The sequence below is a fragment of the Salmo salar genome, chromosome 22, assembly GCF_965601325.2.
Source record: "Salmo salar chromosome 22, fSalSal1, whole genome shotgun sequence".
NCBI lineage: Eukaryota > Metazoa > Chordata > Actinopteri > Salmoniformes > Salmonidae > Salmo > Salmo salar.
In genome coordinates, this window is record NC_138312.1 from 36,878,405 (window position 1) to 36,896,306 (window position 17,902).

Genomic DNA, 17,902 nt, shown 5'->3' on the forward strand with positions numbered 1-17,902 from the left:
TTAGCGTTCTAAACGCAAACTGGCGAAACGAAAGACAGCCGTGGACCATTGCACATTAGCGATTAGAATGCAATACACTTACTATTCTAAATAAAACGTATGTTTCCCTGACTGTGATGCGTATGACTTTTTACATTAAAGACCGGTGGATATTTGCCATGAAATCGAAGTATGTTTCCTCTGATTAAATTTGGTTTGGTTCCTAAGTGTCTCTGGCATAAACTTGGACACCTCTTGGTAGCGTCCCTGCCGTTGCCAACGTCACCAGTTTTTACCGAATCCGATTGAACAGCGTGGAATTAACATTTCCAAATCGTTGTAGCGGTGGCTGAAATTAACGAACAACAGGTAATTACTGATCATTAAATGTTGAATTTTGTCTTTACTACACGTCAGAGACGGTTCAGCACAGTAGTATGCACGAATGGACAGTGAGTGTGATTTACCATTCATTTATTTTGATTTACATTAGCTAGCTATAGTCCCTGAACTTGAAAAAAGAACTGTTCCCGAACAATTCTGCTGAATGTTATGACAACTCATTGAGAAATTACTTGCATGTCTCTATAATATTGGTAAAATGATCTGTTTCTGTATATTTGCTATGTTTTTTTCCCCATGCTCTCTAATTTTGCTTAGATGAAGATGTGGCATTCCTTACAATCACTTGCTCTGTGTGTGCTACTTGCTCTCCTTGTAAACCACTGCCAAGGAACCAGGCAGGGCCAGGATCTCAAATGTGGAGGTAAGTCTTTGGATTTCTACCATTTTACAACACTAGATTCTGTTTAATCTCATAATTTGATCCCAACCCCCTTATGTTCTACATTGTGCATCCACTTTTGGTCAGCATACCTTCGTTAAACTACCTAACATTTCGCTGTTGTCCATCAGCGTGTAGGGCCATGGTGGATGAGATGGAGTGGGCAATATCTCAGGTGGATCCTAACAAAATGATCCAGACCGGGTCCTTTAGAATCAAACCAGATGGTAGCCAGTCTATTAGAGAGGTAGGTGTACCTGAGGGCTACTGGCTCCTTCATTGGCCTTATTTTACACATTCAATGTTATTTATTTGTAGGCTGGGATTCTACAGCATTGTTTTTAAAACATACACTGCTCAAAAAATAAAGGGAACACTTAAACAACACAATGTAACTCCAAGTCAATCACACTTCTGTGAAATCAAACTGTCCACTTAGGAAGCAACACTGATTGACAATAAATTTCACATGCTGTTGTGCAAATGGAATAGACAACAGGTGGAAATTATAGGCAATTAGCAAGACACCCCCAATAAAGGAGTGGTTCTGCAGGTGGGGACCACAGACCACTTCTCAGTTCCTATGCTTCCTGGCTGATGTTTTGGTCACTTTTGAATGCTGGCGGTGCTTTCACTCTAGTGGTAGCATGAGATGGAGTCTACAACCCACACAAGTGGCTCAGGTAGTGCAGCTCATCCAGGATGGCACATCAATGCGAGCTGTGGCAAGAAGGTTTGCTGTGTCTGTCAGCGTAGTGTCCAGAGCATGGAGGCGCTACCAGGAGACAGGCCAGTACATCAGGAGACGTGGAGGAGGCCGTAGGAGGGCAACAACCCAGCAGCAGGACCGCTACCTCCGCCTTTGTGCAAGGAGGAGCAGGAGAAGCACTGCCAGAGCCCTGCAAAATGACCTCCAGCAGGCCACAAATGTGCATGTGTCTGCTCAAACGGTCAGAAACAGACTCCATGAGGGTGGTATGAGGGCCCGACGTCCACAGGTGGGGGTTGTGCTTACAGCCCAACACCGTGCAGGACGTTTGGCATTTGCCAGAGAACACCAAGATTGGCAAATTCGCCACTGGCGCCCTGTGCTCTTCACAGATGAAAGCAGGTTCACACTGAGCACATGTGACAGACGTGACAGAGTCTGGAGATGCCGTGGAGAACATTCTGCTGCCTGCAACATCCTCCAGCATGACCGGTTTGGCGGTGGGTCAGTCATGGTGTGGGGTGGCATTTCTTTGGGGGGCCGCACAGCCCTCCATGTGCTCGCCAGAGGTAGCCTGACTGCCATTAGGTACCGAGATGAGATCCTCAGATCCCTCAGGAGACCATCCGCCACCTCATCAGGAGCATGCCCAGGCGTTGTAGGGAGGTCATACAGGCACGTGGAGGCCACACACACTACTGAGCCTCATTTTGACTTGTTTTAAGGACATTACATCAAAGTTGGATCAGCCTGTAGTGTGGTTTTCCACTTTAATTTTGAGTGTGACTCCAAATCCAGACCTCCATGGGTTGATAAATTGGATTTCCATTGATTATTTGTGTGATTTTTGTTGTCAGCACATTCAACTATGTAAAGAAAAAAGTATTTAATAAGATTATTTCATTCAGTCAGATCTAGGATGTTATTTTAGTGTTCCCTTTATTTTTTTGAGCAGTGTAGTAATGTGTGGTCACAGTGTTAACTATTATAGGGGTATCATCTTTCTCTCTTGTTGAGCTCACCAACATTGTGTTCCCCCCAGGTTCCTCTCGCCCGCTCTGAGGGTAACCTCCTGGAGCTAATGGAGGAGGTATGTGAGAGGATGAAGGATTACGGGGAACGCTTGGACCCCACCACCAACAGGGAGACCTATGAGAGGGTCGCGTCTCGGAACGGCAAATCCATGGACCTCTCAGAGGCTAAACTGGATTCCAGAGTCACATCCAGCCTGAAATTTGCTGTGGGTAGCCATTTTGTTTTAATTTTCACATGGTAGGGACTAGGGATGATGACACGCTATAGCTAATCAGTGTGACATTCTAGAACCTCTAATGTAGTGAATGATAATGACTAGAGTTGACTGCATCTTTGAAACTTTCACACAAACATACCAATGCAGTGGAAACTTTCCACATCCATATGTTTGTACTGTAGGTTGAAGCCAGTGGCTCCAAGCTCCTGCATCTCACTGAAATGTGTCCCCCACTACATCTTATTTAACCATTGTCTTCTCTGTCTTACCTGTAGTGTGAGACCATCGTTGAACAATATGAAGACGAGATCATCGAATTCTTTGCCCATGAAACAGACAATGTGAAAGACAAACTCTGCAGCAAGAGAACAGGTATACCACCATCTTACTTGATCCAATACATTATATTGACCACCAGAGACTACATGTACTGCTATTGGGGATACACCTCTTACAAAATTGTGTTTGGAATGACTCATTGTAATTCAATGTGAAAAATCAATACCAAAATGTAACTCGTTGATGGTTTTTCCTCTGCAGACCTTTGCGACCATGCTCTGCAAATCCCTCATGATGAGCTATGATTCCATCCTGCAGTTCACGCAGCTCAGCTTTATACACAACTACCTTCCATCGCATTAGTGGGGCTGCAGACTATTCAGAGCAGCTCCAGCACCAGGTGATTACTGTCTGTAATACAGGAATTGTGGGGGGGTTGAAGATTGTAGAACTCGACACACTAGCTCGATCTGCTCTATTAATCACAAGATGCAAGGTATAACTTATTGGGCAACTACAGTTAAGAAAACTCATGACAACAACTATATTCTCACACATTTGTGCTTTTGTGCCTCAATTTAAATTGTCCTTATGCAGGTGTGTATGATGTGGGTAGAACTCTTGTAATGTGTATATTACTGCAATGAATTCAAATCAAGTGTATTGGTCGCATACACATATTTAGAAGATGTAATTGCGGGTGCTATTTATAGTTATTTCTAACAGACGGTTGTAGAAATGGGGGCAAAAATGGTATCACTGGATGATTTCAGGAGTTTAAATGTTCTCAAGCTTACTCTTGAAGCAGATGGTGAATCAAATTCTGTAACAATAGTTAGATTGTTCAACATGGTTGCTGTGCTTGTTGCTTTGATTAATTGTATCCTGTGAATGAATGAAATGTTTGATTTATACTTTCTCTAGCAACTCCCATTCCTCTTCTATTTTGTGTATTCATCTTTTGTCATGGTCATCTGTTTTTCATACTTTGATGGAAATATATTTCTACAACAATCTGGAGTTGTTTTTAGTGTTGCATTACACACAGTGGGTTTGTATTAAGACATGAATAATAACTAATCAGACAAACTTTTTGGGCGACCCGACAATTCACATAAATGTGAGGTATAGAGCTGTCATTGTAAGCGAAAGCAAGTCTCCAAGAAGCAGTAAATCTGGTCTGCTATTTCCATGCCTCCCTGTTTTTAAGTTTAGGTTTTTGTGTCCGATACTTTCGGTTTTGTACACCAGCTGGCTATGGAAGAGATATTTCAAAGCTGTTTAGCTGGTACAATGATTCTCTACACTATACTTGGGGCCTATAGTTTGTTTTGTGACAAACTGAAATGAGGCAATTAGAATTTTACCAACCGGGAAATGGCGGAGCAATTTCTTAATGTATCTTTAAGTCATTGTGTTTTATAACATTTTAATGTTACACTTACAAGCTCATGTCGTTGATCACACTTTCGGCAATTTAATTTAAAATTCTTGGCGCTAGATTCAGTCAGACACCCACCCACAGGCAGATTATGGCTATGTACGTCACCCATACCATGCCTTTTCCCAGCCAATCTCCTATGTTGGCCTGTTCCTCTCTCAACCTTCACCAACCATCAAACTCGGGAGGGGCACCTTCAACGAGGTCCTGGGGATTTTTACCAGCACAGTCAGAATTGACCAACACAAACTCGTCACATTCACCATGTCCCTACTGTCCGCCTACAGGTTTACCCCGAAGCTCTTAAATTCAACGAAGGTGAGACCGATAAACGATATGGGCGCTGCATTGTCCCTCCCCATGCCATAACGTTAGCTAGCATGCTAAAACTTTGGTTAGCCACTTGTCAATAAGAACAAACATGAAGTTAGAATTTAGCTATCTAACTATTAAGACTGTAGGCCTTAGCTAAGTGATGTGTAGATAATTAAGCAGCTAACGTTAGAAGTTCACATTCAGGTAGCCAAATCCAACTAACGTTATGTTTCACTAGTTAGCCAGCTAACGTTAAGCTATGTACCGTAGACTAAACTATGAAGCTAGCCAGCTAAACGATGTAGTTAGCACGGTAATGTGTACAGTAGCTACCATCTTTGATAACATGAATTAGCTAAATGTCTAGGCTTGAGATTCGTTGCTACCTAGCGAACTAGCACACTATAGTTGGCTAGTTCGCCCCCTACCTCCAGTTTTAGTTTGTAATGACAATCTGGGATAATTATAAAAAACAAAGACATCTAGCTAGATGATACTGTATCGTACTTATGTGGGCCTTAACTGCTTTGATATTGTGCTAAGGACTCAGAGTTGATTAAATCAGATACTGACTGTCCAACGTCAGTTGCTTGTACACTACTGTAGGTTTTAGGCAAATACTAGTAACCAACTATAAAGTAGGTTACCATATCTTGCAATGCAGCTTCATTCCCACAATGTTACTCACAACAGGAGGCAAATTACAGTCTTTCGTTGGCTCTAACTCTTCTGGAAAAGGCATCTCTTGCATGCAAAGCAAAAGAGGAATAGCCATGTTTGATTAGCTGGAACACATAGCTAGCAGCACATAACGTTAGAATAGTTGCTACCAAACCTTTCTAATATTTCTTGATTGTGTGAAGGCATCTTGTTTCCAGTTGGGCAAAACTTTATTATTCTGTCAATCCAAGGTCAGATCTCTGTACATTCTGATTTGAGGTAAAAAAATAAAATTGGTTGTGTCCTTATGGCCTTAAAACACTTAGAACATGGATGATCTTTAGACACAGTGCTGTGAGCAATGCTTTGACTGAATCAGTTAGAATACATAAATGCATTGGCATATGTAGGCCTATTTGCCACGGCACACGTCTATCGTTCAGCAATTTTCTGTTTGTTATCCTTTGTCATGGAACGCACACTTCAGTGATTAGGTAGGCTAGGTCATCATTAGGGGCACAGGTTACGGTAGGTCGTTGTTAGTGATACAGGCTAGGTCATGGTTAGGGATGCAGCCTAGGTCATGTTTAGGGATGCAGCCTAGGTCATGTTTAGGGATGCAGCCTAGGTCATGGTTAGGGATGCAGCCTAGGTCATGGTTAGGGATGCAGTCTAGGTCATGGTTAGGGATGCAGTCTAGGTCATTGTTAGGGATGCAGTCTAGGTCATTGTTGGGGATACTTTGCAGTGCATTGTGGCTTGCTGATGTTTTAAAGTGAGGACTAATGCCCCTCTGATTATTGAAACTTGAAACTTTCTCTGATGACTGCCTGTCTGTGATACATGTCGGAGATTCAACCTGTTTTGACTGATTGCCTCTCAGAGCACAGCATGTCTCTTCGCCGCTTCCAGAAATGCCACTACATCAACAGTAAGTACTCTGACTGGACCTCCTTAATTTTTCAATTTGATTTACACACATATGCGTTTTACCTAGCTGTGATGTTTTGAACTGAGTGGCCCTCATAAATGGGTTGTCTTTCTAACTGTGACGCATTGTATTTTTGTCTGTGCCGTTGCAGAACCTGAGAGATGTGCTTTCGGATCTCGTCCCTAAAGAACAGAGTAGGATTAAGAATTTCAAAACGCAGTATGGCAAGACCAACATCGGCTCAATCACTGTGGATATGGTACATTCAGTTCAACTGTCATTTGTAAACATTCTACATTATAGACATACCCCTTTCAGTGCCAGTTGTAGTGTGAATATGGTAGATGTTGATGTTATGTGTGTGTGTCCTTGTCTTTACAGATCTACGGTGGGATGAGAGGTATGAAGGGCCTGGTGTATGAGACCTCAGTGCTGGATGCAGATGAGGTGAGTTGGTCTGTGCAGTGGAAGCCCCTGGACAGAGAACTGAATGCAAGCTCAGTATCAGGTAGGGGGATAGATTGGGAATTTTAGCCATTTTCAGTTGCTTGTTGGTATCTTAGATTGTTTATACTTAGGGGGGTAGGCAACTAGATTCAGCTGTAGGCTGATTTTTGTTTGATTGGATGGTCGGTGGGCCGGAACACAATTATAATCATTTGCACACTGCAAATTGATGACAACTAAGCCAAAATAATTTCATACCTTGATTACATTGAGACACGATCACATAAGTAACTTTTTTAGAATTTGTGTGAATACTTGGGAACAGATTTCCAATATTAAACACATTTTTTGATGAATTCTTAGTGATATTAGGATTTTTTTATTAACCAAAAACGAACAAAAAAATGACCTGTTGCCAACCCCTGGCCTAGATGACACATACAATTGAGGCATGCCCTTTAGTGATTCATTTCCCGTGGCTGAGCTGAAGAGAATTGTTTTGAAAGAGAATGATTTCCACACTTGATTAGTACTCCCCTGAGGGAGATGGCAGAATGCGAATTAATTGGATAGTACTAAATGAAATGTAACTAAATAAAGCTAGACAACTAGCTACTTAAACAGTGACTTGACCTTAAGTCCCACCATACTCATCAGCTTACATTAGCTGAGAATAAGGAAGGTGATATTTTGCAGGCATTTCAGCACCACTTATGGATATTGGCTTAAAAGTCATAAGACAAGTCATGTGACATAGGGCCTATGGGTTATGTAAAGTCAATGTGGGGTCAAAGGTATTTGAATAAAACAGACTGAGTGAAGTTTTTGGTAGTTGCATCCCTATATATTAATGTATTAATGCATGCAAATGCACCCAGTGTATATATATGTCATTGAGGCACAATACATTTTCTTTATTTCGTCATAAATTATGTATGTTTTAATCTGATATACACACACAGTTGAAGTTGGAAGTTTAGATACACCTAAGCCAAATACATTTAAACTCAGTTTTGCACAATTCCTGACTTTTAATCCTAGTAAAAATTCCCTGTCTTAGGTCAGTTAGGATCACCACTTTATTTTAAGAATGTGAAATGTCAGAATAATAGAGAGAATTATTTATTTCAGCTTTTATTTCTTTCATCACATTCTCAGTGGGTCAGAAGTTTACATACACTCAATTAGTATTTGGTAGCATTGCCTTTAAATTGTTTAACTTGGGTCAAATGTTTCGGGTAGGCTTCCACAAGCTTCCCACAATAAGTTGGGTGAATTTTGGCCCATTCCTCCTGACAGAGCTGGTGTAACTGAGTCAAGTTTGTAGGCCTCCTTGCTCGCACACGTTTTTTCAGTTCTGCCCACAAATTTTCTATAGGATTGAGGTCAGGGCTTTGTGATAGCCATTCCAATACCTTGACTTTGTTGTCCTTAAGCCTTTTTTCCACAACTTTGGAAGTATGCTTAGGGTCATTGTCCATTTGGAAGACCCATTTGCGACCAAGCTTTAACTTCCTGACTGATGTCTTGAGATGTTGCTTCAATATATCCACATAATGTTCATTTCCTCATGATGCCATCTATTTTGTGAGGTGCAACTGTCAATCCTGCAGCAAAGCACCCCCACAACATGATGCTGCCACCCCCGTGCTTCATGGTTGGGATCGGCTTGCAAGCCTCCCCCTTTTTCCTCCAAACATAACGATGGTCATTATGGCCGAACGGTTCTATTTTTGTTTCATCAGACCAGAGGACATTTCTCCAAAAAGTATGATATTTGTCCCCATGTGCAGTTGCAAACCGTAGTCTGGCTTTTTTATGGCGGTTTTGGAGCAGTGGCTTCTTCCTTGCTGAGCGGCCTTTCAGGTTATGTCGATATAGGACTCGTTTTACTGTGGATATAGATACTTTTGTAGGAATATGGGACCAAATACTAATATTTGGACTACTTGGATACATAAGTGCTGTCATTTCTAAACTGTTAAACATATGTATGAAAATGATGGGTATAGAGCCCACCCCCCACACAAAGACATGCTTAACATTTTACAAATACATATGGAGGGGAGTGTAGATATCACTTTTTTTTTTAATATGTTTTTTAGGGAATTCGTTTCCGTGGCTACAGCATTCCGGAGTGCCAGCAGCTGTTGCCCAAGGCTCCAGGAGGTGCCGAGCCCCTGCCTGAAGGTCTGTTCTGGCTGCTGGTGACAGGCCAGGTGCCCACAGAGGAACAGGTGAGTGTTAGCTAGGTAATTCATTATGGAGAGAGAGTATGGCACAGCAGCTTAAATGTTGTTACAACAACCCTACAGATCACATTATGTATATATTCAATAAAAAAGGTTGACCTGTATACCATAAACCACAACATAAAGCTTAACCACAGACAATAGCTCTTGATCTCATCTCTGGGAGGAGGTTTGCTTCCATTTTGGTTTAGTGACGGACTATGTTTTGCATACAAAACTATATTCAGAGGCCCTGTGTGATTGTAAGGGCTTAATACATTACATTTGGTGTGCATAGCTTGACCAATGAACCTATTCTGTGTATTGTCTGTCCCCAGGTGAACTGGCTGTCCAAGGAGTGGGCCAAGCGTGCAGCTCTTCCCTCCCACGTGGTCACCATGCTGGATAACTTCCCCACCAACCTCCACCCCATGTCTCAGTTCAGCTCCGCCATCACAGCTCTGAACAGTGAGAGTAGCTTCGCCCGGGCCTACTCCGAGGGAGTCAACAAGGCCATGTACTGGGAGGTGAGCTCAGGAAACATACCCTAAAGAATGTTGAACAGTGCACGCTGTTGTGGGAAACCATGTTGTTCAATAGGACAAACCTTTGTGAAATGTAGCAAAATGTCAATGCGCCACAGTTATAAGAAGTCAAGATGGTGGAATCTGAACAAATGTGTTAACTGATCTGTTGAAAGAGTGCCGCCTTTTCTGGTTACACTATTGACATGAAAATTATTCTCTTCTCTCAGTTTGTCTATGAAGACTCCATGGATCTGATCGCTAAACTGCCATGCGTTGCGGCCAAGATTTACCGCAACCTTTACCGCGAGGGCAGCAGCATCGGCGCCATCGACTCCAGTCTGGACTGGTCCCACAACTTCACCAACATGCTGGGCTACAGCGATGCCACGTTCACTGAGCTCATGCGCCTGTACCTCACCATCCACAGGTCAGTTTTATAGAGTGCTACTTCATTCATAATCATTTTTTCTAAGTTTATCATCCATTAGTCTCTACCGTGGTAACTTTAGGGTGTGCATATTCAGATCCTGCTCTGTCATTGCACAATGCAGCTATGTGGCTTATCACTCATTCACTCCCCTTTTTTCCTTTGCTATAGTGACCATGAGGGTGGTAATGTGAGTGCCCACACCAGCCACTTAGTGGGCAGTGCCCTGTCTGACCCCTACCTGTCCTTCAGCGCAGCTATGAACGGATTGGCTGGACCCCTTCATGGACTGGCTAACCAGGTGTGTATGGATGCTAATGTCAAAGTTAACATGTGTGTAAATACACTGAAAACTGAGTGTACAAAACATTAGGAACACCTTCCTAATACTGAATTGCACCCCCTTTTGCCCTCAGAACGGCCTGAATTTGTCGCGGAATGGACTCTACAAGGTGTCGAAAGCATTCCACAGGGATGCTGGCCCATGTTGACTCCAATGCTTCCCACAGTTGTCAAATTGTCTGGATTCTTCATGCACACGGAAAACTATTGAGCGTGAAAAACAGCACGTTGCAGATCTTGACACACTCAAACTGGTGTGCCTGGGACCTATTGCCATACCCCCTATAAAGGCACTTACATTTTTTGTCTTGCCCATTCACCCTTGGAATGGCACACATACACAATCCATGTCTCAATGCTTAAAAATCCTTCTTTAACCTTTCTCCTCTCCTTCATATACACTGATGGAAGTGGATTTAATAATTAAGGGATCATAGCGTTCACCTGGTCAGTCAGTCATGGAAAGAGCAGGTGTTCCTAATGTTTTGTACACTCGGTACACACAGAGTACCAGTCAAAAGTTTGGAAACACCTACTCATTCCAAGGTTTTTCTTTATTTTGACTATTTTCTACATTGTAGAATAATAGTGAAGACATCAATACTATGAAATAACATATATGGAATCATGTAGTAACCAAAACATATTTTATGAGGGTCTTCAAAGTAGCCACCCTTTGCCTTGATGACAGCATTGTACACTCTTGGCATTCTCTCGACCAGCTTCATGATGTAGTCACCTGTAATGCATTTACATTTACAGGTGTGCCTTCTTAAAAGTTCATTTGTGAAATTTATTTTCTCCTTAATGCGTTTGAGCCAATCAGTTGTGTTGTGAAAAGGTAGGGTATACAGAACATAGCCCTATTTGGTAAAATAGGAAGTCCATAAGCAAAGAGAAATGACAGTCCATTACTTTAATGCGGAAATTTAAGAACTTTGAAAGTTTCTTCAAGTGCAGTCGCAAAAACCATCAAGCGCTATGACGAAATTGGCTCTCCTGAGGACTGCCACAGAAAAGGAAGACCCACAGTTACCTCTGCTGCAGAGGATAGATCACTAGAGTTACCAGCCTCAGAAATTCCACCTCAAAGAAGATACATCTCAACAAATGCGGATGATCTCCGCATTTGTTGTTCCCACCGTGAAGCATGGAGGAGGAGGTGTAATGGTGTGGGGGTGCTTTGCTGGTGACAATGTCAGTGATTTATTTGGAATTCAAGGCACACAACCTCTTGGCGCATGAACCGCTAGCGGGACACCTACGACAACATCTGGTGAAATTGCAGAGTGCGAAATTCAAAATACAAAAATCATAATATTAAACATTCATGAAAATACAAGTGTCATACATCATTTAAAAGCTTAACTTCTTGTTAATCCAACCGCGTTGTCAGATTTCAAAGGCTTTACGGCGAAAGCATACTATGCGATTATCTGAGGACAGCGCCCCACACAAACTTTTTCAACCAGCACAGGTGTCACAAAATCACAAATAGCAATGAAATAAATCACTTACCTTTTGAAGATCTTCCTCTGTTTGCAATCCCAAGGGTCCCAGCTACACAATGAATGGTCGTTTTGTTCAATAAAGTCCTTCTTTATATCCAAAAAGGGCATTCTAGTTAACCTCAACAAATTGTTATCTAAAGAGATTTAACCATGCTTTCTGAAGCACCTCCCACAAGTTGGATTGGCTTGATGGGCACTTCTTACGTATTATACAGTCAAGCTGCTCCCACAACAGCTCAATAGGGTTGAGATCCGGTGACTGTGCTGGCCACTCCATTATAGACAGAATACCAGCTGACTGTTTCTTCCCTAAATAGTTATTGCATAGTTTGGAGCAGTGCTTTGGGTCATTGTCCTGTTGTAGGAGGAAATTGGCTTCTTTGGGCTAGGCGTCCCATCAGCGGGACACCTGTCGACAACTTCCGGTGAAATTGGAGGGCGCGCAATTCAAATAAATAATTCTAAAAATTATGGATATTAAACATTTAGGTACATACAAGTGTCTTATCTGTTAAAAGCTTAGTCTTGTTCATCTAACTGCATTGTCCGATTTACAACAGGCTTTAAGGCGAAAGCATGCCATGCGATTGTTTGAGGACGGCTCCCCACATCAAAATATTTTTCAACCAGCACAGGCTTCATAAAATCACAAATAGTGATTTAAATATTCACTTTTTGAAAATCTTCCTCTGATTGGCAATTCAAAGGGTCCCAGCTACAACATGCATGGTCATTTTGTTAGATAAAATCCTTCTTTATATCCCAAAAAGTCAGTTTAGTTGGTGCCATTGATTTCAGTAATCCACTTGTTCAACATGCAGAGAAAGGAATCCAAAAAGCTACCGCTAAACTTTTAAAACAAGTCAAAATAAGTTTATTTAATCCTCAGGGACCCTAAAATGTAATCAAACTATAACATTTCATACGGAAAGATGTTCAATAGAAAAGCAAAATAGGTAGGTGCGTGTCTTCTTTGTCACACACACACAGACTGATTTCCAACTCTGATTCCCAGTACCAAAACTCTGCCTTGTTTGGGAAGAAACAAGCCTGAAACCTTGAACAAAGACTGTTGAAATCTAGTGGAAGCCATAGGAATTGCAATCTGGGAGTTGGAATTGCATATGACCCAAAGCTTTACATTGTAAGAGCATGGGTGCAATTTTTTTCTGGTTGGTTTTTCTCCTACCATATCAATTGTGTTATAGTCTCATACATTATTTAAAAATTTTTACAAACTTCAAAGTGTTTTCTATCCAATGGTACCAATTATATGCATATCCTGGCTCCTGGGCCTGAGTAACAGGCAGTTTAATTTGGGCACGTCAGTCAGACAGGAAGTGGAGAAAAATAGACCCTAGCCTGAAGAAGTTTTAAGCGCCGTCGACAGGGTATGGCATGCCTTTGCAAAATGGAGTGATAGCCTTCCTTCTTCAAGATCCCCTTTATCCTGTACAAATCTCCCACTTTACCACCACCAAAGCACCCCCAGAACATCACATTGCCTCCACTATGCTTGACAGATGGCGTCAAGCACTCCTCTAGCTCTTTTCATTTTTTTTGTGTCTCACGAATGTTCTTATTTGTGATCACCTCAAACTCTGTCCATAACACTTTTTTCCAATCTTCCTCTGTCCAGTGTCTGTGGTATTTTGCCCATCTTAATCATTTATTTTATTGGCCAGTCTGAGAAGGCTTTTCTTTGCAACTCTGCCTAAAAGGCCAGCATCCCGGAGTCGCCTCTTCACTGTTGATGTTGAGACTGGTGTTTTGCGGGTACTATTTAATGAAGCTGCCAGTTGAGGACTTGTGAGGCGTCTGTTTCTCAAACTAGATCTCTAATGTACTTGTCCTCTTGCTCAGTTGTGCACCGGGGCTTCCCACTCCTCTTTCTATTCTGGTTAGAGCCAGTTTGCGCTGTTCTGTGAAGGGAGTAGTACAAGCGTTGTACGAGATCTTCAGTTTCTTGGCAATTTCTCGCATGGAATAGCCTTCATTTCTCAGAACAATAATAGACTGATGAGTTTCAGAAGAAAGGTCTTTGTTTCTGGCCATTTTGAGCCTTTACTCGAACTCACAAATGCTGATGCTCCAGATACTCAACTAGTCCTAAGGCGGCCAGTTTTATTGCTTCTTTAATCAGAACAACAGTTGTCAGCTATGCTAACATAATTGCAAAAGGGTTTTCTAATGATCAATTAGCCTTTTAAAATGATAAACTTGGATTAGCCAACACAACGTGCCAATTGGAACACAGGAGTGATGGTTGCTGATAATTGGCCTCTGTACACCTATGTAGATATTCCATTAAATCAGCCATTTCCAGCTACAATTGTCGTTTACAACATCTACACTGTATTTCTGATCAATTAGATGTTATTTTAATAGCCAAAAAATGCTTTTCTTTCAAAAACAAGGACATTTCTAAGTGACTCCAAATGTTTGAATGGTTGTTTGTTTGTGTGTATTAATATGTATGTGTGCTATTTAGCAGACACCTTTATCCAAAGGTATTATCTGTTTTCATTCAAAGCAAGGCTTTAACATAATGGAGAGAGAGGATGACTATGGAACTATAATAAGCTCAGTAGTGAAAATGGAGAATGAGAGCACTGATTTGTTTTGGTTGGAGTGAGCCCCTGACTTACCTCTGACCTATGCCCCTTGTAGGAGGTGCTGGTATGGTTGACGGCCCTGCAGAAGGAAATGGGAGGAGAGGTGTCTGACGAGGCCATGAGAGACTACATCTGGAACACCCTCAAGTCTGGAAGGGTAAGTGGTCTGGACCGGAGGGCATGCCAAGTTGGGTCAATGAGGTGGAGGAGTCAAGGTCAGGAAACCCAAAGGAAACTTTTCCATCTACCTAAAATTGTAGTGAACAGGTGTACAAAAGAAAGGATGCATTTACATTTTCATTTGAGGAATAAGCTGCTAGGGGAATGATATGTAAACCTCAAAGATATTCATCCTACCTTTTTGACCTTCGGTTTGCGTTCTCTCAGGTGGTTCCAGGTTACGGCCATGCCGTCCTGAGGAAGACAGACCCCAGGTACACCTGCCAACAGGAGTTTGCCTTCAAGCACCTGCCCGATGACCCCATGTTCAAACTGGTGCACCAACTCTACAAGATCGTGCCCAACGTGCTGCTGGAGCAGGGCAAGGCCAAGAACCCCTGGCCCAATGTGGACGCCCACAGTGGAGTGCTGCTGCAGGTGAGTGGTGGGGTTAGAGGAGGATGGAGCCAACTATTGCAGTACACTTTCAACTGATTGGGAGGGACACTGCATGAAGGTTACAAGAAAGGCCTCCATCTCTTGAAGGGATAAAGGAAAATGTAAAGGTATAATTTGAGCTTCTTTTCATAGTTTGTTCCATCTTAGTGAACTGTCAGTGAGACAAAAAAAAAGTCTAGGCGCTCTTCTACTCTACTTGAGCTGTCCCTTATCTTCCTGCAAAGCCCTTATATATCACACAATTGGGAGCGCAATAATTAAATACCTTATGTGCAATTAACCCTCCATCCCCTCCCTCTCTCCTGTCCTAACAGTACTATGGGATGACAGAGATGAACTACTACACGGTGCTGTTCGGCGTGTCCCGAGCCCTGGGGGTGCTGGCCCAGCTGATCTGGAGCCGAGCCCTGGGCTTCCCCCTGGAGCGCCCCAAATCCATGAGCACGGACGGACTTATGAACCTGGTGGGGGCCAACAAATCCGGGTAAAGATGAATTATCGAAGGAGGAGGATGAGGACAAAGAATAACAAAAGGGGGGCGGAATAGGGGAGTTGGATGCAAAATATATAGTACACTTATGAAAACATTAAAGGGCCTTTGCTGGATTTAGCCGGTTCAAGTCAGTGACACAAAGGTTATATTTGTCCTTTCGTTGAGCCATGGTAGTTGTCTTGAGATATTGAAGATGACTTGGTTTTGTAAAAAAATCATGTCCATTTTTTGGTTCTAAAATGTGGGGCACTCGCATTGTCTGACGGAATTATCCAAAATACCAAAACAAAAGACAACACTCCATGGCAAGCAAGGTCCTTCTGTAATATAACCACTCTAATCTGGCCTAGCAGGTTAGAATATGTACAGTGCAAATGACCAGGGTCGGTAGATTAGTAATAGGGTACTGCTGCCCCTTTCATCACTGGCTGACGTCACACCGCTATCAATTAAGGCAGAGTTCACTTATTACACCTCTACCTCTTTCTGGCAGTATTCCCCATGGCACCTCTGGTAATCAGAATACTCTGCAGGTTGCTTTGTACAGTGCTTCACAAATGGCTTTATCTGTTCTCTTGGGAAGGGAGGTTGTTTTGAAAAGTGATAGACAATATTTTCTATCAGATTCGGGTGGGGGGGGAAGAGTGTGAGAATACATCTTTTAGACTTTTTCTTCAAGACCTGAGGGCAACCTTAAAACATCAATTGAACTCAATCAATTCTCTTTTTATCAGCAAAATTCATGTAATTGAAGAGATGGCTAGCATTGACTAATGGCACACTTGACCCGTTAAATCAATGTACTTTTAGAATTTTTTGTAAATGTTTGCTTTAGAACGTTTGCTGGTTTTACTACGTCCAACTGAAATGTCTCATGTTGCTTATGAAGCAAGCACACATCTGAAACACCATACGAAATCATCTAATGGTTGCGTTAAACTGGATTGTTAAGATACATATTTGCTTGGTTTAGTTTTAAGGTTGCCCTCCGGTCTAGTGGTGGGGGGGCCTTATGTGTTTGTAATAGTCTGTTTCAATGCAGACCTTATCCAATACACTCCAATTGGGCACAGTGGGCCCAACACCACCCCCTGGGTATTAATTTAATTTGTTTTCAAACAGCCCCCTACACTGTCTTTTCCCAGCTGATTCCTTCCCACATAGTATATATGTATTTTAGGTTTTACAAGTTTGTTCTGATCCTGTTTTAATCAAACCTCAGGTTATTCTGGTTTAAAGAGAAATACATCTGATGTGAAATCATTGCAAAGTGAAGGAGGAATTTGAACTTGAATGTAGCAGAGTGGGATTGTACAGTGGATGTGGGAGAGAAAATGGAAAACGAAACAAAGTCCAATAAATGTTTTTATTAGCAATTACTCTTTCGAATACTCCGATTGTGGTGTTTATGTAACTGCAACAACTCATTTTTTCCTACAATAGATATCCACAATAAACTGCCTATCACAACATTTATGGGGATGTGGTTGTTTCACATTCCTTAGCTGAATGTATTTCTAGAAGGTGCATTGGATAAGAGTGTCAGCTAAATGACTACACAGTCATGTGTGGTCATAATGGGGTATCACAGAGCAGAGCCTCATGTTATTCAGTGCAGGCTGTGTATAGCACATTCTGTATATGTGTTGGCTGGCTGGAGTATTCTGAGGACATCTCAGTTATTAATAGTGTTCCAGACATTTCTCCACAGCACTCAAGTTTCTGCTTCCCTTTGGCCTAATCAAGATTTCATGCGCCTATAGTACAGAGACTCTGGATTCTTCTGAAGTACAAATAAACAACAGATAAATGTGCTTTGGTCAGGAAATACAAAATATAAAATCGCTATGTGTAGCAACTGTGGGTACAAATGGGCTCACGAGGTGCCCTAACAATGATGGGGGCTGACTATATCGATGTTATTTCTCCTAATTTACCAATCACCACTGTGACATACAACCCTGTTAACTAAATGTCCTGATATTTACAAAAATACGGCAACAGTTGTACTGTAGTAGAATATTGACTTTGGTTTTAAAGAGCCTAAAATACATAATGCATAAAGGGAAGCACTGACTAGTTGTAATGGCTGACAGGACCTTAGGAGCCCTGATTCCCACTAACAGTCACCACCTATATTAACCCTTAACGTTAGCCACCAAAATAAACATTTAATGCAAATCAGGGAAACGTTATAGGACTGTAATAAAGAAATCTCCCCTGCAATCTTTTAAATGTGAGGTAATAAGAATTTTCAGAATTTTACATGTAAACGAATATCAAATACCTCCATAATACTACATTGAACAAAAATAAAACGCAACAATTTCTAAGATTTTAC

At 41.8% G+C, this 17,902-nt stretch overlaps 2 protein-coding genes across 3 annotated transcripts; both read left to right on the forward strand.

The window, feature by feature from the left end:
* The first annotated feature begins 210 nt into the window (after positions 1 to 210).
* LOC106583349 (protein canopy homolog 2) lies at positions 211 to 4,019 on the forward strand. 2 transcript variants are annotated; one of them, XM_014167442.3, is made up of 6 exons: positions 211 to 348; positions 640 to 745; positions 895 to 1,010; positions 2,515 to 2,712; positions 3,000 to 3,096; positions 3,265 to 4,019. In XM_014167442.3, the coding sequence occupies exons 2-6, from the start codon at positions 640 to 642 to the stop codon at positions 3,306 to 3,308; spliced, it is 561 nt and encodes a 186-aa protein (XP_014022917.2). In that variant the 5' UTR covers positions 211 to 348; the 3' UTR covers positions 3,309 to 4,019. The 2 variants fall into 2 exon arrangements, with proteins under 2 accessions (XP_014022917.2, XP_045561681.2); XM_045705725.2 differs by having other exon boundaries at positions 293 to 431.
* Positions 4,020 to 4,574: 555 nt separating this feature from the next.
* LOC106583348 (citrate synthase, mitochondrial) lies at positions 4,575 to 16,111 on the forward strand. The gene is made up of 11 exons (XM_014167440.3): positions 4,575 to 4,762; positions 6,303 to 6,350; positions 6,502 to 6,609; positions 6,732 to 6,797; positions 8,903 to 9,034; positions 9,367 to 9,555; positions 9,783 to 9,982; positions 10,154 to 10,283; positions 14,506 to 14,607; positions 14,838 to 15,047; positions 15,383 to 16,111. The coding sequence occupies exons 1-11, from the start codon at positions 4,709 to 4,711 to the stop codon at positions 15,554 to 15,556; spliced, it is 1,413 nt and encodes a 470-aa protein (XP_014022915.1). The 5' UTR covers positions 4,575 to 4,708; the 3' UTR covers positions 15,557 to 16,111.
* Positions 16,112 to 17,902: the final 1,791 nt, after the last annotated feature.

What these genes read in the sequence shown, in the direction of transcription:
- LOC106583349 (XM_045705725.2), top strand. An exon ending in GTAGCCAGTCTATTAGAGAG is followed by an intron (nt 1,011 to 2,514) that starts GTAGGTGTACCT and finishes TGTTCCCCCCAG; the next exon opens with GTTCCTCTCGCCCGCTCTGA. An exon ending in CATCCAGCCTGAAATTTGCT is followed by an intron (nt 2,713 to 2,999) that starts GTGGGTAGCCAT and finishes TCTTACCTGTAG; the next exon opens with TGTGAGACCATCGTTGAACA.
- LOC106583348 (XM_014167440.3), top strand. Translation starts at nt 4,709, where the DNA reads ATGTCCCTACTGTCCGCCTACAGGTTTACCCCGAAGCTCTTAAATTCA. An exon ending in GAAATGCCACTACATCAACA is followed by an intron (nt 6,351 to 6,501) that starts GTAAGTACTCTG and finishes GTGCCGTTGCAG; the next exon opens with AACCTGAGAGATGTGCTTTC. An exon ending in ACAAGGCCATGTACTGGGAG is followed by an intron (nt 9,556 to 9,782) that starts GTGAGCTCAGGA and finishes CTCTTCTCTCAG; the next exon opens with TTTGTCTATGAAGACTCCAT.